The sequence below is a fragment of the Chiloscyllium punctatum genome, chromosome 48 (genome assembly GCF_047496795.1).
Source record: "Chiloscyllium punctatum isolate Juve2018m chromosome 48, sChiPun1.3, whole genome shotgun sequence".
In the NCBI taxonomy this organism is placed as follows: Eukaryota; Metazoa; Chordata; class Chondrichthyes; order Orectolobiformes; family Hemiscylliidae; genus Chiloscyllium; species Chiloscyllium punctatum.
This window is the reverse complement of record NC_092786.1, coordinates 17,385,400-17,410,289: the sequence shown is the minus strand read 5'-3', so window position 1 is coordinate 17,410,289 and position 24,890 is coordinate 17,385,400. Positions and strand designations below refer to the sequence as shown.

At 41.4% G+C, this 24,890-nt stretch overlaps 1 protein-coding gene across 7 annotated transcripts in view; it reads left to right on the top strand.

Annotated features, from left to right (window-relative positions):
• The window catches only part of sema4ba (sema domain, immunoglobulin domain (Ig), transmembrane domain (TM) and short cytoplasmic domain, (semaphorin) 4Ba), a 475,024-nt gene extending 458,830 nt beyond the window's left edge, over positions 1 to 16,194 (top strand). For all 7 annotated transcript variants that reach the window (XM_072564765.1, XM_072564767.1, XM_072564766.1 and 4 more), the window contains 4 exons: positions 3,358 to 3,473; positions 5,397 to 5,554; positions 9,061 to 9,155; positions 11,060 to 16,194. In XM_072564765.1, the coding sequence (XP_072420866.1) occupies positions 3,358 to 3,473; positions 5,397 to 5,554; positions 9,061 to 9,155; positions 11,060 to 11,862 (1,172 nt within the window). In that variant the 3' untranslated portion in view covers positions 11,863 to 16,194. The remainder of the gene's footprint in view (positions 1 to 3,357; positions 3,474 to 5,396; positions 5,555 to 9,060; positions 9,156 to 11,059) is intronic.
• The last annotated feature ends 8,696 nt before the right edge of the window (positions 16,195 to 24,890 follow it).

Here is a 24,890-nt window from a genome sequence, read left to right as displayed (position 1 = left end):
ACCTGAAAGCTCTGCATTCCCTCACCATTGAAATAAAATGTTTTTCTTTTGATTGGGACGACATGGTGGCTTTGGTTAGTATTGCTGCCTCACAGTGCTAGGGACCTGAGTTCGATTCCAGCCTTGGACGACTGTCTGTGTGGAGTTTGCTCATTCTCCCTGTGACTGTGTGGGCTTTCTCCCACAATCACAAAGATGTGTGGGTCAGGTGAATTGGCCATGCTAAATTGCCCATAGCGTTAGGTGCATTAGGAATAGGGATAACCCCGGGAATTACAGGCCAGTTAGTCTTACTTCTGTGGTAGGCAAAGTAATGGAAAGGGTACTGAGGGATAGGATTTACGAGTATCTGGAAAGACACTGCTTGATTAGGGACAGCCAGCACGGATTTGTGAAGGGCAGGTCTTGCCTTACAAGTCTTATTGAATTCTTCGAGGAGGTGACCAAGCATGTGGATGAGGGTAGAGCAGTGGATGTAGTGTACATGGATTTTAGTAAGGCATTTGATAAGGTTCCCCATGGTAGGCTTATGCGGAAAGTCAGGAGGCATGGGATAGAGGGAAATTTGGCCAATTGGATAGAAAACTGGCTAACCGGTCGAAGTCAGAGAGTGGTGGTAGATGGTAAATATTCAGCATGGAGTCCAGTTACAAGTGGAGTTCCGCAGGGATCAGTTCTGGGTCCTCTGCTGTTTGTAATTTTTATTAATGACTTAGATGAGGGAGTCGAAGGGTGGGTCAGTAAATTTGCAGATGATACAAAGATAGGTGGAGTTGTGGACAGTGAGGAGGGCTGTTGTCGGCTGCAGAGGGACTTAGATATGATGCAGAGCTGGGCTGAGGAGTGGCAGATGGAGTTCAACCCTGCCAAGTGTGAGGTTGTCCATTTTGGAAGAACAAATAAGAATGCGGAATACAGGGTTAATGGTAGGGTTCTTGGTCAGGTGGAGGAACAGAGGGATCTTGGGGTCTATGTACATAGATCTTTGAAGGTTGCCACTCAGGTGGATAGAGTTTGTAAGAAGGCCTATGGAGTATTATCGTTCATTAGCAGAGGGATTGAATTCAAGAGTCGTGAGGTGATGTTGCAGCTGTACAGGACTTTGGTTAGGCCACATTTGGAGTACTGTGTGCAGTTCTGGTCGCCTCACTTTAGGAAAGATGTGGAAGCTTTGGAGAGGGTGCAGAGAAGATTTACCAGGAGGTTGCCTGGAATGGAGAGTAGGTCGTACGAGGATAGGTTGAGAGTTCTCGGCCTTTTCTCGTTGGAACGGCGAAGGATGAGGGGTGACTTGATAGAGGTTTATAAGATGATCAGAGGAATAGATAGAGTAGACAGTCAGAAACTTTTTCCCCGGGTACAACAGAGTGTTACAAGGGGACATAAATTTAAGGTGAAGGGTGGAAGGTATAGGGGAGATGTCAGGGGTGGGTTCTTTACCCAGAGAGTGGTGGGGGCATGGAATGCGCTGCCCGAGGGAGTGGTAGAGTCAGATTCATTGGCGACCTTTAAGCGGCATTTGGATAGGTACATGGATGGGTGCTTAATCTAGGATAGAAGTTCGGCACAACATCGTGGCCGAAGGGCCTGTTCTGTGCTGTATTGTTCTATGTTCTATTACTCAGAGGGAAATGGGTCTGGGTGGGTTACTGTTCAGAGGGTCGGTGTGGACTGGTTGGGCTCCACACTGTAGAGAATCTAATCTATATGTTTACAAAGTGAGGTAAAGCAAAGTAGGAAGTGAGTGATATGGAACATCAATACCAGCATTGACCAGTTGGGCAAAATGGTCTGTTTCGGTGCTGAATGAATTTAATTGATTGTGTAAAATCAATAATTGATTGATAAAACAATGTGTCTGATCCCATTTGCCATTAACCTTGTGTCTTGCTGCTTGCTATAGGAGTTGGACATGAGCAATATAATTCTAGAAATTGAAGAGTGTGTAACAGATTTCAAATTAAGCAAGAAGAACAGTTTTCTGACCTTTTCCCCTCAAAGCTTGATCCTCTGACGTTGACATTTAGCAGAACATAATCACAAAAGCATTCTGGATTGCTACAGGCTGAACCTCTTTTTGTCCTCAGTATAAATATATTTATATTTGATGCAGTGTTCTATCTGCTTCACAATGAGTCAAAACCAGAGTTGTATTTTGTGCAAACACAGCATTCAAGTAAGAGACCTCACCCAGGAGCAAAACCAACAATAAGTAAAACAAAGGCACAACATACAAAGGGAAAGGGATTCTCAGGAAGGTTTGGAAAATCTGATCACCCTACAGTCACACCCTGAATCTTGTCTAATCTCTCAGCCTAAATTGCAACTTTAGCCATCTGTTAGTGAGACCCATTCCTGTGTTCACAGACACTAAGCCCACCTGGGTCTTCGATGTCTGAGGTTTAATGTCCACCCGGGGTCAGCATTGGGACCAGTGGGGTCTCCTCCTCAGAGCTAGAGGTAAAGTATGGGGAGACTGAATTTGAATACGATGGCACTGATGATGCTGATTTGATTTATCATCATCACATGTACTGACGTATAGTGAAAAGGAGGAAGGGTCACTCGAGCCGAAACATTAACTCTGATTTCTCTCCACAGATGCTGCAAGACCTGCTGAGCTTTTCTAGCAATTTCTGTCTGTTTCTGATTTACAGCAAAAAGTATTGGTATGCGTGCTAACCAGACAAATCATACCTTACATACTTACATCAGGGTAATACAGCAGAATGCAGAATCTCGTGCTGCATAGTGTTTAATATTTGTAGAATATGGTGATGAAGGGCTTTTGCCCAAAACGTCGATTTTCCTGCTCCTCGGATGCTGCCTGACCTGCTATGCTTTTCCAGCACCACTCTAATCTTAACTCCCCTTTTATTGTACAAGTGGTTTTATTTTTAATTGGAAAGCCTTCTCCCTGAGGCAGTATCTGTTAGCTACTATCAAATTGCCCTTAAAATCCTTCAACCTAGACTTTTCGGAGTCTGTGTCATTTACAACCTCACTTACAAAAAAGCCAAGGACAGCATAACCTTGCTAAAAGAACAACTTCATCACACCACCAATGGATGGATTTTCATAGAAAGCTCTCTTTTAAGGCTGATAACCCAAAAACATAATGTGTGATTTAAAAATATTCAGTAGTTGAAAGAAAAATCAGTGTTTGAAGTTAGATTCCTAATATCCTGAGGGACTGTCAGTTTGTTGGATACTGTCGGATTCATAAAGGAATAAGATCTCTTAATCAGAATGTTTCTTATGTTCACAGGAGGTGAAATTTATTTACATTAAATAGTAATGTTGCTGTTGGATTTTATTACATTGCACTTTAAAAAAAATTGTTTATTTTTTTGACAGAAAATGGAATATTGCACAAAGCTATAAATGTGAATCATAAGGTTCATATTATTGAGGAAATTACTGTCTTTGCTGAACCACAGCCCGTGCAGAATCTGATATTGGATTCGAAACAGGTACAAATTTCATTGCGATTCACTCTTATTTTCCTGAAGAAGGCAAAACAAACAGCTCCCACCTTAGCGATAACAGATGCTGGGACACAGCTCATTTACTAAAAAGCTATTTACTTTCAATCTTTTTGCCAGCAGCCAATCACGGGGAGAGTAATAAGGTCATCTTCCTTCCTCTAACCCCTGTCAATTCTTTTCATTGAATTTGGGTTTTGAACCACAAAAGGATCCTCACTAGAGGCTGATGAGGAAAGAAATGGTAAATTAAAATAAGATGGAAACAGAGTATTTTTTAAGACTGTTGTTCATGTAAGTTCCCACTCTTCATTTTGAAAATGGTATTGCAAAGTAGAAAGATTTGCAGACTGATTAAGAGTTGGAAACGTGAATACTTCTTCCATTAGTTCAACTATAACAATCAATTATAGGGCCCTATGGATTCTATTTAGGTTACTCCTATATACAGAATGGTTTTATAGACTCCCACCATCTACATGATGAGGATCTAGGAGATATACTGGAATTGAGAGCAGAGACTTCTTGGAATTGAACTTTGAACTCAACACCTTTTGGCTCAATGGAGTAGAGTAAAGGTTATATTATTAACACTAATGGAAAGATTTTCTAGGGAAGACAGTAGATTTTGAATTGTACCAAGACCAAGGTTTTAATCTTGAATCTATGGCCAGGCTTTTCTACTCCCTCGAGATGGCGAGAGGGAAATAATTGGCCAAGTTGTCCCTCTTCACAAGCAATTAAGTGTGTGGTGAGAAATTTCAATGAGTAGTCAGCAATTAATGTCTTTCATTGCTCAGTTAATGGCCTGTTAAAAGCCTCAACTCATTGCTCTCTGACCTGGTAACCATGGCGATCGGCCTGATGGATTTGTCTGAAATCCACCTTCCTACTCTTTAATCTAAACACTCCTGCCCCTGAATCGCTTTCCCCTTCCATGAAAAGAAAAGAGAAAAGAAAATTCTGGAACTCACAAGAAGTACATCTCAACCAGCAGGCTTTCGGACCCAAAGCTACCAGTTTCTGATTGGTCCACAGTTTCTAATGAGCCAGGTCACCAGTGTCAAGGGCTGTGATAGGGCAGGATCCTCCCCCTTGCACAGCTGTCAGCTCTGAATGAGCTGATTGGTGGGTGATCTGCTGAGTTGTCCTACCATTAGGGATGGCGCATAGTCACTACCGAACACACTAAGAAAAACAAAGGAGAAAGTTCTCTCTAACTTTCAAATTGCTTGAAAAGCTTTTTAGGACATGTGCACAAACAGCATTTTAGTTCAAATGCATTTCCATTCTGGTTGACCTGCTGTAGGAAGGATATCATTAAACTGGAGAGGGATTAGAAAAGATTTGTCAGGATATTGCTGGGAATGAGGGTTTGAGATGTAAAAGTAGGATGGAAAGGCTGGGACAGCTTTCACTGGAGTGTAGGAAGTTCGGGGGGGTGACCTTATTGGTGTTTATAAAATCATGAAGAGCAGAGATAAGGTGAATGACAAGGGTGTATTCCCTTGGGTGGAGGAGTTCAAAACTAGAGGGCATATTTTTAAGGTGAGAGAAACAAGATTTAAAAAGGACATGAGGGGCAACATTTTTTACACAGAGAGCGGTTCGTGTGTGAAATAAACTGCTAGAGGATGTGGAGGATGCAGGTAGAGTTCCAATGTTTAAAAGACATTTGGATGAGTTCGTGAATAGGAAAGGTTTGGAGCGATATGGGCCAAGTGTAGGCAGGTGGGACTAGTTTAGTTTGGGAACATGGTTGGTATAGACTGGTTGGACTGAAGGCTTTGTTCAAGTGCTGTGTGGTTCTGATTTGTAAGTTATTCTACAATATTAGTAACCTTATATTCATGAGCGGTGCTAATCAGTCTGTGTTGGATTGAAGCAAAGCATTTTGTCTTCTGTCCACAGGGCATGTTGTATGCATCATCATACTCTGGAGTGGTTCAGCTACCTGTCTCAAACTGCAACATTTATCTAAGCTGCGGAGAGTGTGTCCTGGCCAGAGACCCTTACTGTGCCTGGGACGGGAACATGTGCAGAGATATGCGAGGGTTGCAACTAGAACTGTAAGTAGTTTTCATATGAAAGCACTGCTCACTCGTTAAACAGAAATCTCTAGTGAAGATTCGGCAAGTGAAAGACCTCATTATTTACCGTGACTGTCTTTCAGAACAGAGTGGAGATATTCAGAAAAGCTCCAAATCCAGTTATCACTGGGCAGTTAGGGAGAGATCACAGGAGAGAGGATTAGAAATAAACGAATCAATGATTGCAGCTGGGGGTCAGTGAATGGCTGATTGCTTTACTGTCAGTGAGGAGGTGTGAATAGAGATGGTGTGTCCCTGATGTTGACGCTGGGGTTATCAGTCGAGGAGAGATTTTTGAGGCTTGAGGGGTTTACATGTTTGGTAGTGGGGACGAGAGTATCTGTACCTCTCTGTCTCTCAGCCCACAAACAGTGCTCTAAAGGATGGATCCAGACTTTATCAGTTTTTACCTGCCAGACGTTATGAGGCCCAGGCCTTCTGACTGACAACACAGAGGCCCAAAAGATTTCAGTGGCAAACCAACTTACTTCTGCCTTCTCACACGTGGGAGTCAGTGGGGGCTGAGGGAGGATGGGTACCTGCTATTTTTTTTTGTCACTGAACCAATCCAGTAGCTGTGGGGGTAGGGGGCATCTCAAACCAGCAGTTAACTCTGTTTTCTTTTGCCTCCATTGCTACTAGACTTACAAAGTATTGCCATCATTTCTTGTTTTCACTTACAGATTTCCACTATGCTTGGTAACGTCTCTTTAAGGATGTATTTTGACATTTACAGTTTAGTAGAAAAGTTGCTGATTTGGTTGTGTGTAGAAGTCATCAAAATTGTTCAGAAGTATATAAACACTGGCCATCTTACCTTTCTCTGTCATACCTGTGAATATCAGTCTCACCCATTTACATAGTAATTGAGTAAAACAGGGAACAAAACCTAATTAGGGGTTGCATGGTGATTTAGTGGTTAGCACTGCTGCCTCACAGCACCAGGGACCCAGGTTCGATTCACACCTTTGGGTGACTGTGTGGAGTTTGCACATTTTCTCTGGTTCTGTTTGAGGTTCCTACAGCTACTCCAGTTTCCTCCCACAGTTCAAAGATGTGCAGGGTAGGTGGATTAGCCATGGGAAATGCAGGGTTACAGGGAGAGGGTAGAGGGGTGGGTCTGGGTGGGATACTCTCTGGTGGGTCAGTGCGGACTCAATGGGCCAAATGGCCTGCTTCCACACTGTAGGGAGTCTGTGATTCTTTCATTACTTGCAAGGTGCAAAGCAATTTGCACAACAATGGAAAATATCCCAGTAACTTTGGAACTGGGGTGAGTAGCCCCTTACTGCCCAAAGCAATTACACTTTCTGACCCACAACATCACACGTGCAGTAACCTTCCCATCTGTCAACACTCAGCACCACACAGCAGCAGTTAATCTCTGATTGACCTCCATCTCCATTTAATTAAACAGCAATTTAACAGATAAAGCTGTGCCTCAGCAAGAGCACAATAGTTTTTTTTGTGCAAGAACTGCTATTTTTAAAAAAATATAGAAAACAGCATATCAGTGAATTTAATTTAAAAATCTTGCATTTTTGTAGCAACTTTCCTGTCCTCAAGACCATCTCCCATCAGTTATAGCCAGTAAAATGCTTATGAATTATATTTACATGCACAGCAACTAATTTGCACACGGCAACCTCACACACAAGTGACATAATAAAGACAGTTAACTTCTTTTCACGGATATTGATCAAGTGACAGATATTGACCCGGGAAAACCCCTCCACCTCACATACACCGCCCTTCCCTGATTTTATCAAAGTAATTCCAAGGAATCGTTTGTATCTAGCTGATGGAAAGTCGCTCTCACACCAGTTCAGCATCACATCTGGAAGACTGCATTTCAAAGATTGCAGCATTCCCTCGGTAATGCATTGGGCTGTCAGCCCGAGGTTTTAGTACTCCAGTCTCTGGAGTGAGACGTCAATGTGTACCTTCAGACTCATAGCCAACATGACCCAATGAACCACAACTTGAGGCCATTTGTCAGGTGTCAACATTTGTCACAGATGAAATACTAATAGACGTTCCACGTAAATTGGTTTGCTTTTTGTGAAGGAAGGAATTGAGGCATCGTTTTGTTTCCTGGTAAGCCCCCAGTGCTAAGCAGTACAGTGGAGGCACGATGTTGAAGTATTGCAGAGGAATTGTGTGGTCATTATGCTGTCTGCCTGATGAGTAGTCCATTCTCTTCAATGGGAAATTAGTTAGCCCAGCTGACCTGTGCTGTCTGCAGTACCACAACCACTCTGTCTGCTGGCCATATTCAGCCTGTCATTAGCCTAAATCACAGTGTCTAAGTCAACCCACCATATAGTAAAACCCCATTTTCCCAGTCACAATAATTACACGTGATAGGCAGTGGTGGTGTTATGGGAACGTTATTGGACGAGCAATCCCAACCCTCATATTAATGGTCTGCGACAAGGTTTCGAATCCCACCTTGATACATGGTGCAATACGAGTTCAGTTAAAATCTGGAACTAAAAAGCAAGCCTAATAGTGAAAATGTAAATACTGCCAGTGGTTGTTAAAAACCCATCTGGTTCACAGTTGCTCTTCAGGGTAGGAGATCTGCTGTCATTACCTTCTCTGGGCAATAAATACTGGCTTGGCCAGTGATGCCCGCATCCCATGAACAAATAAAAGAACACATTGTCACATATAATGATGTCGAGACAGCTCCCCTTTTCATCCACAGTGTGCGTTAGTAGTTAGCCTCAATCTTTCACTCCACAAATGCATGATATTTACTAGAACCTGGTTGACCAACTAAGTGGTGGGTTGGGTTTGAGCTATAGGGACAGCCTGAATAGGCTGGGGCTATTTTCCCTGGAGTATCAGAGGTTTAGAGGGTGACCTTACAGAGGTTTAACAAATCACATAGAAAGGGTGAATAGTCAAGGTATTTCCCCCAAGGTAGGGGAGTCCCCAAACTAGTGGACACAGGTTTAAGGTGAGAAGGCAAAGATTTAGAAAGAACCTGAGGGGCAACTTTTTCACACAGAGGGAAGTGCGTGTATGGAATGAGCTGCCAGAGGAAGTGGTGGAGACTGGTACAATTACATTTAAAAGGCATCAGGAAAGTTTGAGAGTGATATGGGCCAAATGCTGGCAAATGGATTAATTTAGAATATCTGGTCAGCATGGATGAATTGGAACAAAGAGTCTGTTTCCGTGCTGTGGGAGTTAGGGGTGCATTACAAAGGTGATGTAGGAGCTTAAATTGCACCAAAATGTTTTCCCAAATGCAGGTGACATTTCAAAATGGTTCATTTTTAGCCTCCGTGGATATGTCAACACCCAGGTTTGGAAAGATTTTCCAAGGCTTCCAATGTCTACAGTGGTTCCAACCGGCCCCAAGTAGAATTGGGGAAATAGTGCCATTCAAAATTGGAAGCAGCAATCCCAGAGTAATTGAGATATTAGCACACTGACCTTCTACCGACTGCTCATGCCAAATGTTTAATTTACAGCCATTGGAAGCAGGACATTGAGAGAGGTCGACCAGAGCAGCAGTGTCAGCAACATGACAGCTCCTCATTAGGTCCCAGGGCTTTACAACCATCTCGTAAGTAATTCCTACACATCCAGGAGAAATGTTCACTGGAAAATAAGTTATTGTTTAAATTATGCACTTTTTTAGAATGTTTGGAGTACAGCTGTTTATTTTGTGCTCAGTGTAGGTTAGCACATTGGAGAGGAACCATTTTGAATAGCGTGGAGCTGGAACTTACAGATTGCTATGCACCCTGACAATCTCTCCTTCCCACAGCCAGCAAGCTGGTCAAGAGCCTGAGTATCTGAAACTTGACCGCCCCGCAGCGATTTTACTCAGGGACTGCCTGAATTGTATTGTTATGCAACTTCAGTCCAACCATTCACTACCTCTGGGAGGGGGCCCTCCCCTAGTGAGCTCCTGGTCATTCTGCTTTGGAGAAAGTGAGGACTGCCAGACGCAGGATAGGCCTGGCTGGTAGAATGCAGCAAAATCATGAAATAACTGGGATAGCCAACCTGGCCTCCACCTTGCCATGCTCCATGTGGAACAGCAGAGAACCAGAGTGAGGCCCGAAGGTGGCTGTTAAATAGGTCAATCGTGGGGGCCTGTAATGTCTAGCCCAAGCAGCACTCTTTGGAATATTGCTGAGGATGTGGTCTTCCCTCCCTCAAGCAACACTCTTCCAGGGTTATTCAGTCTCCACACATCTCCAACTAAAGTCCTAAACCCGACTAAGTGCTAAAGAAACAGGGAATTTGTGGAAAACACAAAATGTTGCAGACAGTGTTAGCAACAGCATAAGCAGTGTCCCTTTATGTTTCTATTGGCTTTAGGCGACAGGTCGTGACTCCAGCGTTCAGCTCCAATTAGCCACTGACTAGCAGGCCCTCAGCTTCCTGAAGTTCTAGAACTCCCTCTGTGAACCTCTCAGTCTACAAACGTTCTCCATTAAGGTGCTTCTCATAACCCAACTTTCTGTCGAAGCATTTGTTCGTGCATCCCATCATCTCTTCATGTGTGTTGGGGGTTCACGTTGTGAAGGGCCTCGGGATGGATTATTGCGATAAAGTAGTCTTAAAGCAGGTTGCTTTTCATCAGCAAACTGCGTCACGTGGAATCATAGAAGAATCATAGAATCCCTACAGTGTGGAAGCAAGCCTAAATCTACCACATTAAATCCCTTTGTAGTTTTACAGTTTTCTAATAAATCATGTTGAGTCTTCTGATAAAAGAGCCCCAGCCCATTTTGTTTTTCCTTATAGTTCCTTAGTTCCATGAAACCAATGGCTCTGCACCCAGCATTCAGATTGTAAACTCTGTGACTCAGCTCCCGAAATGTGTTCTGCCAGATTCACTTCCCTCACATTTATTTTACTACAGGTTATTTTAATCAACTTGTTTGGGCATGCTATGGTACACTTCCAGAGCACTTGGACCCAGACCTACTTGCCCAGAAGGACATTACCACTGTGCCATAAGTGTCTGGAGCAATAGAAATGAATGGGTTGGAATTTGCTGCATGAAATGTAATAAGGCTGTCTGGCTCAAGGATGTTGACCTGTCTGTTTTTTGGTTAATAATAAATCCATGCGCTGTTCGTAACTTGTTAAATAGATAATCATTCATTTGTAAATAGAACAAATGTATTTGAAATCAAGAAAATTGACTGTACTCAAAGTAAGCCAAACACTGCTTGAATGGATACTTAACGCTGTGTTTCCCATTATCTTAGTGTAAAAGATAAGAAATGCATTTCTATAGAATCTTTCCCAATCAGTAGATCCTACACCAAGGAACTACAGCTGCTCTGTGGTTACAGTCAAAGTGTAAGGAAAAACATATTATTTGTAATTCCTGTGTCTCAGCTTTCTCTGCGAAGGTGGGATGTGCTGACATTGCATTTCTGTAGGTCTTTGTCTTTGAAGTGTGCATTGTGAGACACAGTATTGACTTCTTCTATCTCTGACAAGCAGGTACCACTTCCTGTGAGACGATCACTGTGAGACCCAACAGTTTCAGGGTGTTGTCGTGCAAAGTGCAGTCAAACTTGGCCACCAGGACGTGGACTCACAATGGGGCGGCTGTCGATGACAGTTTCATGGTGCTTCCCGATGGTGGGATCATTGCTACAGCGGAACCTCTGGGGGTCTACGAATGCTGGGCCATAGAGGAGGATTTTTGGTTGCTGGTCGCAAACTACTGCATACGATTGGATGGTTCTCCTGAGGCCACGACCTTGCATGCGTCAAGGAAGTCCATCCAGGGATTGAATGATGGTCCGGGACCACGAGAGAAAGGGATCATTATCAATCCGCTCAGCAGTGAGAGCCGGTTCCCTCAGCTCACCAGTGGCAAGACCTACTGGACGGAGTTTGTGGTAGTGAGCGTGGTCTTTGGGTTAACACTTGCGGTCTCGTCCCTGGTCTTCTTGTACAGGAACAGAGACAAAATGAAGTCGCTGATTAAGGATGGCGAATGCTCGAACATACAGCAAAAGAAGCAAAGGAAGATTGAGATTCCACACGAAAGCCTGCCTTTGAATGGGAACCCAGTGCAAGTGGTAGCCTCAGAGCATCACAAAGGCTACCAGAGTCTGAATGATAACCATATCTGCAGTACCCCTGTGTTGGAAAATGCTGTCAGTGACAAGGACTCTGGGTACCCCGAATCACCGAACAACCAAATGAACCAAAAGAACTTATATGTGGAAATTTCTGCTCATTGCACCCAACCAAGGGTGAGGATTGGATCTGAAATCAAAGACTCTGTAGTGTGAGATGGCAGAGTGAGTTTGGACTATAGCACCAACTGTAGCCTTCCTATATGGGACCGGGCACACAAAATTGACAAACATAAAGCTTGGCAGCTTACAAGACTAAAATTGTTATTCTGTGCCATGTAGACTATCTCTTCTGTATGTAAACCACGTGCATGGATGGTTATTGGTGTGGAAACTGAGCTTATAGTAAACCTGTGTGTCTGTGACCATCAGTCAAGCAGCATGCAACAGCGCATGACTTATTGGCTTGAAACTTTTCCCAATCTGTTTGCAATTTAAGGCTCATGGTACATGATGTTGATATTCAATTTTTTTTTTGTAGGGGGGCCGGGGGAGCGACATGGTGGCAGGGGGAAAAGATAATCACAAGACGGAGGCGGATGAAAAACTCAGTAAGGTTTTGTGAATGGGGTTGTTGCTAAGCAGCCTTACTATGGGCTGATTATATATGTAGCATACATTGCATAAAGCATTACTACTTTAACAGCAGTCACTAAATATCCGTAGTGGCTGTTTCATACTGTATCCCCCATGGTGACCTTGAGAGTACAGGAAATCTGTAGAAAACTCTTCCCTTCCATGTGAAATGTCCAAACCTGATGTCTTTTTGTAGAAAGCTACATTAAAGTAGACACACGTAATGTACAGAAAGATAAAACATTTCTCCAATAATATAATGGTTGTAATAAATCTTTCAGAAGAGGGGAAGATGTGACAAAACACAACCCTGTTGTTTTAAAGGAAACACTTGAAAATTTAACAAATTGTTCTTGATCAAATGACTTTTTTTGTGTTGAATTGATAAAGCAAATAATTATAACGGACATTAGTTATAGTGTAGTTGGTTGTTCCTTATGTAGTTAATAACAACAGCCGGTTTAGTCAATGGATATTTGGAGACTTAATCTCCAGTGTTTAGAATATCTGCCCATAGTTTGTTTGTGATGTTCAAATAGCAGTTTGAACAGGCAAAACACTGACAGAGATAGGGCAGCATACATTGGGAATGTTCCACAATTACAACTAACCAGTTTGTATTTTTTTTAAAAATGTCCCAAAGCATTTCACTGTGGTGCAATGTAGGAGAAGAGTTAGAGATGGTCAAAGATCTGATAAAATGAACAGTCACTATTGAGTTTGCAATCAGAAAGTGTGCATAGTGAGCCCTGTATGTCTTCTGTTCACAGTCAGTATAAAAATCAATTATTTTCAAAGACAGGAAGAGCCTAATTAAGATGCATTGATAATTTTACGTGACACCAATTAAATATAAAGCCCTGGTGAAGTATACGTGTTGACCTGATCTTAAAATACTTTGTTAGGACCCTGGTTTTTCATTGGTTAAGGCTCTGCCTTTGGATAAAATCACAATTTCTTGATATTTTAAGGACAAGTCCACATACTCAACAGTATTCATTGAAAGAAAAGTTCAAGTAATTGGATAAGGCTTTTGTTAGAAATGTGGACTTTAAGACAAATTAGTTTGGCTAACTAAATGGCACTCTTAAACATTAGACTTACTTTAGACACATGGTAAAAATCTGTAAACACCTAGCAACATTGCTAGAGCAGTTTTTAGGGTCCAACTTATGTTCTTGGAAATATGTGCACATGTACAGTAGGGTTCTGTGAATAAAGTTTTATGAAGAAGGTACGTATCATATGATGTTGAAAAATGTGATGCTGGAAAAACACAGCAGGCCAGGCAGCATCCGAGGAGCAGGAGAATCGACGTTTCGGGCGTAAGCCCTTCTTCAGGAAGCCCTTTTTCAACTCTGGTCTCCAGCATCTGCAGTCCTCACTTTCTCCTACATATCATATGATATCAGAGAAATGTCTGTCTCCAGTTGACATTTATTTTTCAGACATTACATTTAGATCCGCAATTTTGTTTCTGGTTTCTCACTAATAGGACAGATCGTTTAAGGCAAATGTTCTCTCAGTTCCTTTTTAAAATGAGGTTGTGTAGGTATAGGTAACAACAGAACTACTACTGCAAGCTGTGCTAAAAGGTGGTATGGAAATACACCCAGGGAGAAAGAAAACAGATTTTTTGCCAAATAGTTAAGATTGATGGGAATTGTGCTGACTTTTTTTTCCACCAGAGGTACATTTTTAAGCTGTGAAACCAGGCTGTAGATGTAATTTCTCAGCGGAAACCCCATATTGTAAAGGAGCTGCTACATTCTGAAACATAGCATTTTAAATTGTCTTATATTGTGTGTACATTGTTAGTTGAAAAACAATCTGAAAAGCTTGGTCAGTCGAAAGAGGACTTATAGTAAAGGAACTTTAATGAAAGAGGAAGCCATGCAATGCAGTGAGCCTGTTGGTTAGCAGGTCCATACTGCTGTTTATCCCCCTTACAAGTCTGCTCCCAACCTAATCCAGTCAACCACATCAGGAAAGCTTTGCGCTCCTTTTCCCCCTATCTACCCACCTAGCTTTCCACAGCTAAACTTAATTTGAAGGTTTTAGAGCAACCTCAATTAATGGCTCTGCAACCACCCCAGTTCCAAAGGCAATTTGTTTTGTGTGTTAGAACTGTGATGTTATTGTCAACAGGGTTGAGGAGCTGTTAGTATAAAGGTGGCATTTCCTCACAAGCAATTATTCGCAATAGAAATAGTAGAAACATTGAAGTTTTATCAGACAAATAACGATACATCTGTGACAACGAGCTGCAATGGCAATTAAATCTGTTCTTCTTAGGCCCAAATGTATCATTTTTAATCAATGTGCATGCAAAAGTCTATGTTATCATTTGTTTTATAGTAAATGCTTTTTCTGAAAGAGATATAAAAACTCATGTTACCTTCTGCAGATTAAAATAAGATTTTATGTTGGCACATCTAAACACAATTTTACTAAGGAATACTTGTAATAATTGTCTAAAGTACAATGGTCTTATACAGTTAGCACAAACCACAAATCTCCGACTGGTAATAGTTGTTACCTGAATTCCTATGCACTATGTATAAAATCTTTCTGTCGGGTACTAGTGACTGCACATTGCCATTTACATTCTTGGGCTTTTTGCACACATCTTGTAAATATTGTATTGACTGTATTTTGTGTATTTTCTGTAAAATGTGATGTTTTCCCCCTGTAGGTGGAATTCTTAAGCTGTTACTTGTTTTGTTGCTAATGTTCCTTTGCCTTTTGTAAACTGAATTGATCTAGAACTGTAATAATTTCAGGAGAAAATGGTCTTAAACTTCATTTTACACTGTTATAAATACGCTTGATAGTCTTAAGTTAGATGTAGGCTTGGCAGTCTTAAATATTTATGATGGGGGGAAAGTAATCTAATTATCTCCTGAAGTGTCTCATTTTATGTGTGTGTTTTTACAATCAAATGATTGCAGAAAGCAACAACCAAACGCAAAGTGTATTTTAAAATGTTTTTAAATGTTGGATAAAAATATGATTGTACTTTATACTTGTGGAGTCTGTAATAGCATGTTTTTAAATGAATGACGTTTTTAACATTGTGTGTTTTAGTGTGGCTGTAATAATGGTAAGTGTTAGTTCTGATTTAAAGTGGAATATAGGAATCTGGGATTGTTGGGGATAAGGTCAGAGCAAGATAGCTCGGTTTGGAAGCTTAAAGTCCATCTGAGCACTAGATGATGTTCCAAGACATTCCAACCATGTAGACATCAACATTTAGCTACAGTATCAATTTCAATCTACATAAGAACTTCAAAGTAATCTTTTTATTGTAAAGTGCTTTGAGATGTCCTGAAGACATTGTGAGACCAGATAAATGCAATGTCTAAAGAATTTATCATAGGCATGTTTTATGAAATACCAAAGTTACTTATTATTCAGAATAATAATGTGACTGACTTGTACGGGTTCAGAGACCTGGAAGCATGTGGTTTATACTGGTTACATTCAAGTTGTTAAACGAGGGGGAAAAAACGTTATCACTGATCTGTGTCCTTTTTTTATGAAGAGATTTAAGGGTGAGGACTGAGAGGTCTAGGTCAGTGCTTAAGCATTGAATAGTTGTATGGTTGGATCTGTCAGAATGAATCCGCCTATTGTGCACTCAATGAAAATATAAAAACATAGGGAAAGGGCGAAGTCTGTCTTTGAAAAGTATATGATACAAATGACAGTCTACACTTTTTGTAATCTGCATTCAAATAAACTCATTAAAAATGGTACCAGAGACTGCCAAGCCTTACACAAAGCAACAAACGTGCCTGTTAGTGTTTTGTATGTTAATCTTGTAACTGTATGGTGTTATTAAAAAGGCACTTTATTTCCTTTTTTTTTGTAATAAAACACAATAAAAACAAATGTATTTTGGTACTGCGATTTGTGAATGCATTTTGCGTGTTTGATCTTTTAACTAACATTCTCAATACTGCATGCAAAGGCCCAGAGTTATGGTCCTATGGCTTTGAAATGACAAAAGACTGAAGATAGAATTGAAGGAGATGTTTAGCTCTGGACAGCGTGCATTACATATAGTGGGGGCTAGTTGTACAGCATAAAGGAAATTTGGGCAGGATGTAAAATGGGTAGCCAGGCAACAACTGCCTATTTTGCCCACCCTTGCAATAGAACAGGTCAGAAAATGGCCAACTGAGAGATGCTCGAGTAAGTTTTAACTGGAAGCTGCTACCTTTGCGTTGACTCCTAATGCTGTGCTTATCCATTTCACTTGCAGTTCAGCTTGGGCCATGAAGTGCCACCACACAAATTAACAAATTCCCTCCCTAAGAGGACTGTGGGCCTACCTACAGCAGGTGGACTGCAGCGGTTCAGGAAGGCGGCTCACCACCACCTTCTCAAGGACAACTAGGGACAAGCAATAAATGCTGGCCAGTCAGCAATACCCAGATCCCACAGACAAATAAAAAAACTTGCACGGCAGTATCAACTGCTCTGAGTTTGATGTTTTGCTGGAATTGTATCAGCTGACTATAAGAACATGATGTGAATAATAGTTCTTACACAAATATTGAAGCGTGATCTCCATACTTAAAGCATTTGAGATAAGTGACATAATCATTTCATTATTAATTTATTGATGATCACCTTCTAGTTCCTTTCTCCTTCAATCTAACTAGTTCTGCCCCACATTCCTAGTCTGTAAACACAAAGATCACAGGGTAGTGAAATGACATGGGGTAAGAACAGGAAACTGTGGCTCCTTGTAGAGACCCTTTTAGGGAACTGGTCCACCCACGACAGGTCTAACCACCTCACTCCATGCTGTAAAATGCTATGAGTTCAAATTCCTAAACCTCTAACTTGTTTGCCTTGCCTTGTTGCAAAACTCAGTTTTTTTTTGTTATTTTTAGTTCAGATCTCGAACATCGGCAGTACTTTGATATATTACTGTGTCCATTTCCATAATGTTTCTCTTGAAGACACTTTCCCCAGTTTTCTCTTGATATGTTGCTAATTGAAAAAAAGCAGTCTCAAGATGTCTCTACTTTTTCCATGTAAATTCACATTTTATATTTTCTATTATTACATACATAATAAGGCACTTTCTCAGCAGTATGAATATATTTTAACATTTCATTGAAATAACAGAATCATGCTGGTTCTAACTGCGTGAAGCTTGGTCTTAACATACAAAAGATTATATTGATTCTGTTGCCTGTTATATGTCTCTTGGATTGAAGTTAATGGAAATAAAAATTGAGACTGGCATATGACAGATGCATCAATATTGTCCATTTTAAATCAAAATGACTACACTTTCCTGTGAACATTTATTGGGACTGATTGTATTCTCAATGTTCCATCTCATGCGCTTGGTGATATGATCGGAATCTCCTGATACTCTCAAACTTGACTCCAGCCAACTTGATGACTGTAAGAATTCTCTCAGTTTCTCTGTCTCTGTTGCCAGCATCAATATTAGCCTTTTTTCATGAAGCATGGGTCCCTTCCCACAATGGTTGACCAACCCCTCAACTGTGTCTGTCCCATTTCCTGCAATTTTGCCCTTGGTATTTAGCCCTCAGAATCAAGACAGTGTTCCCGTTTCCACCTCAGCCAGATCCGACACCCAATAAATCATCCCCTACCATTTCCACCACTACCAGTGCAATACCATCATGAAAAAAGACTTCCACATCCTTTCTGTCATTCTGAAGAAGATATCATCTCAGTAATACTTCAATACAATTGTCCAACACCTGGAACATGCACTTCTTTACCAGGGCATTGTGTGTTCTCATTCGATCTAAATGTAACACTAATGAGACATTTGGATTCCCTTTATTTGATGATATGGGTTTATTTGCAACTAGTGCAGACAGTAAGCAAAACAATTCATTTGTACTTTCAACTTAGTATAATGGATTGGCAGTTATCTTGGTATCCTCTTACACTTGGGAGTCCAAACACAATTAGCTTAACATGTCCCGTTCAGTCTGTAAGTGTGATGCTGAACTTCTTGTCATTTGAGACATTAATTCTCAGTTCCACTCGGACTTCTCTGTCTTCTGCTTCCTGTACTGTTACAGTGAAGCTCAATTGGAACTCAGGAAATAGCATCCCATCTTATGATTTTGCAGCCTTCCAGAGTCAACATTGAGTTTAACAATCTAAGGTGACAATGTTACGACCAGGTGAGGAAGGGTGAGTTATTATCTTCTTTCACACCATCTCAATTAGTTGCAAAAAAAATTTTGATTTCCTTTTTACACGCAACCATGTCACACATTAATTAAAAATGTGGTTAACTACATCAAAATGAAGGAGGCAATTTCTACCTGAGGAAAAAAATAATAAAATGTGACAAGTAAACCTGCACAATCACACAAGTAATACATTCAGCAAAGGAGAGTGTATAGAAAAAGAACTGGCAGGAGAAATATGACTTATAAAATCCTTATAGATGCCATGAGGTTTTTAACCTGAGACTACACTTACTGAATTGTTGACTCACACCAACAACATTGGTACAGCTTGTACATATATTTGAACTCTTGGTTAAATGGTTGTGTTGAAATGGAGTGTTGTGTGTATTCCTGACTCTGGCTTCAGTGTCTTCCCAAGCTGGTTAAGGGGCAGATCAGTATTTCAGTCTCAACTTGTGAAATTATCATACAAACATGAATAAAAGCAGGATTACTGATCTGAGCTTCTTGGCATGTAACTCAGTTGACTGGTTGAGGTAAAGATGGTAATTTCAGTTTGTTTATTTATTTCCTGGACTTTGCTTCAATCTGTGGCCTTGGCAGCCATTTTAAGTCTGTGTTTGTCCCTTTTAAAAACATGTCAGTCCATGAAAGATCTCAGACATTAGAATCAGATGATTGACTCTTGATAGCTCATTTTTTACCTATAAGCTGAACAACAGAGGGGGTCTCCATTTCTGGGCAATCCTTCAAATGGGAGTACATTTCGGGATTCCCTTTTTCCTCCTGCTTTGGGGGCAATTTCCTCTTTATACCAAATCATTGTGTTTATTGGGGAGTCAGTTTCCCGCCGGGAAGTGCAGCCAGTCACCCTTCCGACTGACACAGGCACCCTCTTCAATTATACTGTCATTGAGGTCTACAGCATGAAAACAGGCCCTTCAGCCCAATGTGTCCACGCTGTCCTGTTTTCACAATTAACCTCACCCCATTTGCCTGAATTTGATCCATATCCCTCCATGCCTGATATGCACCTGTCTAAATGTTGCTTAAATGATGAAATTGTATTCGCTTCCACCACTACCTGAGGCAGCCTGTTCCAGACACTCACCACCCTCTGTGTGAAAAAAAATTGCCTCTCTGGAATTTGATTAATATGGGGCCATTTGAAATGCTTGGGCAATGCTACGGTGTAAACCCTGTGACCAACTTGGTTCACAATATTGTACAGGCCCCGATAAAAGGGCTCAAACCAATCCCACTCTTGCATAATGCCATACCGTCACCTGCTTGCCGAGATCTCACTTTTCTGTTTCACTTGGCATCAGCAATAATTAAATTTGCCGGTGTTCCTTCCCAAGGTTACAGTCTGCCTGTCTGTACAATCACAGCAATCATTTCCACAAATCACGAGTAAATTTATGTTTGATCACCTCAAACCTGGCCCCAATAGTTTCGGTATTAGGAGGTGTGGTGCAGGCCATATAAGTCTGTCCATTACTAGCTCCTGGGGAGAGTATCCTGGCCCCTTAGATTTATATCCCCGTACAAGTGGACTGGGGAAACGCCTTATCCCTTTCCTAAAATTGACCCACAAGTTCTTTCCATGAGGTTGATCAAATAGTTCTGTTCATGTGCTCCAATATTCCCGAAGATTGTTGGACATATGTCACTTAGTCTCTACCCATAACCACCTTAAGGTGGTTTGCATTAACTGCCCAGGTAAAGTGGGAGAAAGTGAGCACTTCAGATGCTGGAGAGTCAGAATCGAAACGTGTGGTACGGGAAAAGGACAGGAGTTCAGGCAGCATCCGATGAGCAGAAGATTCGACGTTTCAGGCATACGCGCTTCATCAGGAATGTCATTGACTGTTGTATTTTGCCTGACCTGTTGTGCTTTTCCAGCGCCACACTTTTTTGCCTTGGTAAAGGGACTTCCCTGACCTGATCCCACTATATCAGGCTAATCCCATCTAGGAAACAATTCTTTCACAAGGGTTCTTGCTGTTCACAGAACCGTAGCTTAACTACAGGAGAAATCTTCCACCCACTTTGTGAAATTATCTCCCAGGACCAGCAATGCCTTCATAGTTGCTGTGATGTTGAGGTGACAGTGTTGGACTGGGGTGGACAAAGTTAAACATCACACAACACCAGGTTATAGTCCAACAGGTTTATTTGGAAGTACAAGGTTTTGGAGCGCTGCTCCTTCATCAGCTATTACTTCCAAATAAACATGATGGACTGTAACCTGGTGTTATGTGATTTTTCAATTCATAATTGCTGGCAGAGGACCAATGCAGTCATTTACCACAGCTTCTTCGTCCATTGGGTCACCCCCAATCCAAGTTTCCTGTTCAGGTGGGAAGTGTCTGGGTTATTCTGTAGACAGGCCAAATATCCTTTCACATGGGCCTCAACATCCAACCTCATTCCTGGCCACTATCCCACCCCTTAATATGTTCCCAGTTTCCTCACTTCCTGGATCTCCTGCACCCCCTCATTTTCTCAGACTAGTTTTTGGTACTATATTAGTACCTTCACCCACAATGCCTCCAAATCCTAAGGTTTCATTGCCACCTCACCTCCTGTCTCTGCCACCCCTGGGTGCAGATTCATCTCAAACTGTCAGCGGGAGGACATCTCAATGTATGGCACAGCACTACGTCAACTGCATGCATGGTAACACACACACACACACGATTTTTCAATCAAATGGTGATGTCCTGAAGTCTGTTGCAGTCAAATTTTCCACGTGTTCATTTTTCACCCACACCATTAATAATAATGTCATACTCTGGAATACTAAATCGCAGAATTGGATCTCTCCACTTATATTAGTCCTCATTTATTTATGCAACATTTCAATGAACTATCGAGGTTAAAGTAATTGTCAATTTAACGTTGAATGCCTTTCAAATTCAGCCGAGGATTTAATGTAGTTTTTTGATCCCAGTGCTCACATTCAGTGCAGGACCACTAATTGCACCTGGATTGCACCGATCTGAAAGAATTCATACCAACTTCACGGAGGGGGCAGTTGTTCAATAATGAAACAGGAGCAGAATATCTTGGGGTTTTTCCGGCAGAGAAAATAAATTTAGCACTTTATAACGGTGATTCAGAAAATGTGCTTTCTATTTTGACAGAGAAATCAGATTTTGAAATGTATTTTTCTTACTGTTTCAAACCAGACGTAACAGTTTATTCTGTGGGGTGACTAGCCTGGAAACTTTAACTCTGCTTTCTCTCCACAAGACTTGCTGAGTTTCTCCAGCAATTTCTGTTTTTGTTTCAGACTTTCAACATCCACAACTCTTTGTTTTATAACAGTGTAGTCCTGGCTTTCACCACAAAAAGTGAAAAAGTTTATGCATATGGTATTTATCATCATAAGATCACAAGGGAATGATAGATGATGAAAGCTTCTCTTGGCTTATCCATCCACCAGGAAGTCTCAGTCCCTTGGTTCACTGTACAATTATTCCTCTATTGATTCCAGGATTGTCACCAAGTTGCAGTATCTTCCATTCCAAATGATGATTAGTGAATGTGTTGGACTTTGTCCTTGTGAGTGTAAAGCAGATGATAACAAGGCAGACACTCATTTTACATTATTACTCCAAAGAAAATGATAATTGGCAGAAAACAAAGAGCTGCTAACTCTCTATCGCCACTTTCACACTGATTTACAAGGTCATTCTTACTGTCTTTTTATTGTGAACCTTCCTAGCATCAACCCTAAAATTGTCCTTGACAAGCTCAAAACTTTGCCGAGTGTTTAAAATAATGAGGGCTGGGTAGTTAGAGACTGTTCCTACTGTTACAGATCCAGGGGACATCTGCTTGAGGTGATTGGCAAAGGAATCAAAAGTGACATAAGGAAATGTTTTCTCAGCAGCAAATGGTTAGGTTCTGGAGTTCATTGGCTGCGAGTGTGGAAGCAGATACAATTATTTCAAAAGGGAGTTTGACAAGAACCTGAACAAAACTTTTAAAAAATACTAGATGAGCACTTATATGTCATAACATTCAAGGCTATGGACCAAGTGCTGGAAAGTGGGACCAGTGTGGAGTTAGCATAGTTTTGGCAGTGCAGATACAATGCTTAAAGTCATCTTCTGTACTGTATGATTTGACCATGGCAGATGGTGGAATTTGAATTCAATGAAAAAATTATGGAATTAAGCATCTATTGATGACTATTCAACCATTGGAAATTGTTGGAAAACCCCATCTGGTTCACTAATATCCTTCAGGGAAGGAAGTCTGCCATCCTTATCAGTTCTGGCCTGCCCTCTGATATGGCCTAGCAAGCCATTCAGTTCAAGGGCAGCTAGGTACAGGCAGTAAATGTTAGTCAGCCAATCATGCCCGTGTCCCATAAGTGAATTAAAAATAAAAATTCTGTGATTTTGAAAATGCAACATTTGCAAGGCTACGGTGAAAGAATGGTGGGTTTAGACTGACTAAAGTGCTCATAGAGAGAGCTGGCAAGAACAGGAGTAATCAAACAGCCTCCTGTCTGATAAATATTACATGACAACACAGCTGTCTCAATTCTTCATTATTTCAACATATACCATTGTGTTATGAAGTTGTACAATCCAAATATTCACTTATAATTGCATTGATTTTACCCGCATATATCTTGAATTCTTGAAAAGGACACTTTGGAAAGGAAGTGACAGTGACCACAGCAACAATAATGTTTTATTTGTTAGGAAGGAATTGTTTAGATGGAAGTATCCAATCTATACCAAATCTTTGTTGTCCCTGGGGTTAGAGGCATGGCCCTTTTTTTGAGGGAATCATTGGCTAAGTCAGTATTTATTACCCATCCCTAATTACCCAGAGGCAAGTTAAGATTCAACTACATTGTTATGGGTCTGGAGTCACATGTAGGCCAGATCAAGTAAAGTTGGCAGACTTCCTTCCCTAAATAGCATTACTGAATGAGATGGGCTTTCTTCTGACATAGAAAATGGAATCATGGTTTTAGACACTTAATTCCAGATTTCTTTTTAATTATAGGACTTAAATTCCAACACGGTGGAACAGTGGTTAGCACTGCTGCCTCACAGCGCCGGAGACCCGGGTTCAATTCCCGCCTCAGGCGACTGACTGTGTGGAGTTTGCACATTCTCCCTGTGTCTGCGTGGGTTTCCTCCGGGTGCTCCGGTTTCCTCCCACAGTCCAAAGATGTGCAGGTCAGGTGAATTGGCCATGCTAAATTGCCCGTAGTGTTAGGTAAGGGGTAGATGTAGATGTAGATGTAGGGGTATGGTTGGATTACGCTTCGGCGGGGCGGTGTGGACTTGTTGGGCCGAAGGGCCTGTTTCCACGTTGTAAGTAATCTAATCTAATCTATACCTGCTGCGGCAGATTTTTTTCCTGACAATGGTCATCGTGAGACTCTTAATTCCAGAACTTTACTGAATTCAAATTCCACCATCTGCTGTGGCAGGATTTGAATCCGGGTTCCCCAGAACATTACCTGGGTCTCTGGATTAACAGTCTAGCGATAATATACCATTAGGCCATCGCTTTTCCCCAGGCTTAAAAAACACATGGGTATGCTTCGATGTAAATCTCCTATGTACTGCAAAGTACAACATGATAAGACCCAATAAGTCAATCCGTGAAAAATAGGCTTGATCTAGGGCTGACCTGACAAGTACATGGATCTAGTCTACAGAGAACAAGGATTGACTACATGGAGAGTTCACTCAGCATACATTGAGAATGTAAAGAAGCTACTGAGTTTCTGAGTTCTGAAGAAGTGTCATATTAGACTCAAAATGTTAACTCTGTCTCTCTCTCTTTCTCTCTCCACAACTGCTGCCAAGAGCTGCTGCATTTCTAGGGTTGTAAGTGGGAACAAGTACTCCCACTTTCTCAATTTCCAAAGAGTTGTCAAAATAAAGATATTCATTACTTGTAAAATCATGAGGGGTACAGATTGGGTGAATAGCCAAGGCCTTTTCCTCAGGATGGGGAGTCCAAAACTAGAGGCCACTGAGAGGAGAAAGATTTAAAAAGGGCGACCTTTTCACACAGAGGGTGGTATGGGTATGGAATGAGCTGCCAGAGGAAGTGGTGGAGGCTGGTACAATTACAACATTTAAAAGGCAGCTGGATGGGTATATGAATAGGAAGGGTTTGGAGGGATATGGGCCAGGTGCTGGCAGGTGGGACTAGATTGGGTTGGGATATCTGGTCGGCATGGACGGGTTGGACCAAAGGGTCTGTTTCCATGCTGTACATCTCTATGACTCTAAAGAGATCTTGGAGTGCAGGTTCATAGCTCATTGAAAGTAGAGTCACAGGTAGATAGGGTTTCGAGGGATATGGGCCAAATACTGGCAAATGGCACTAAATTAATTTAGGATATCTGGTCATATGGAC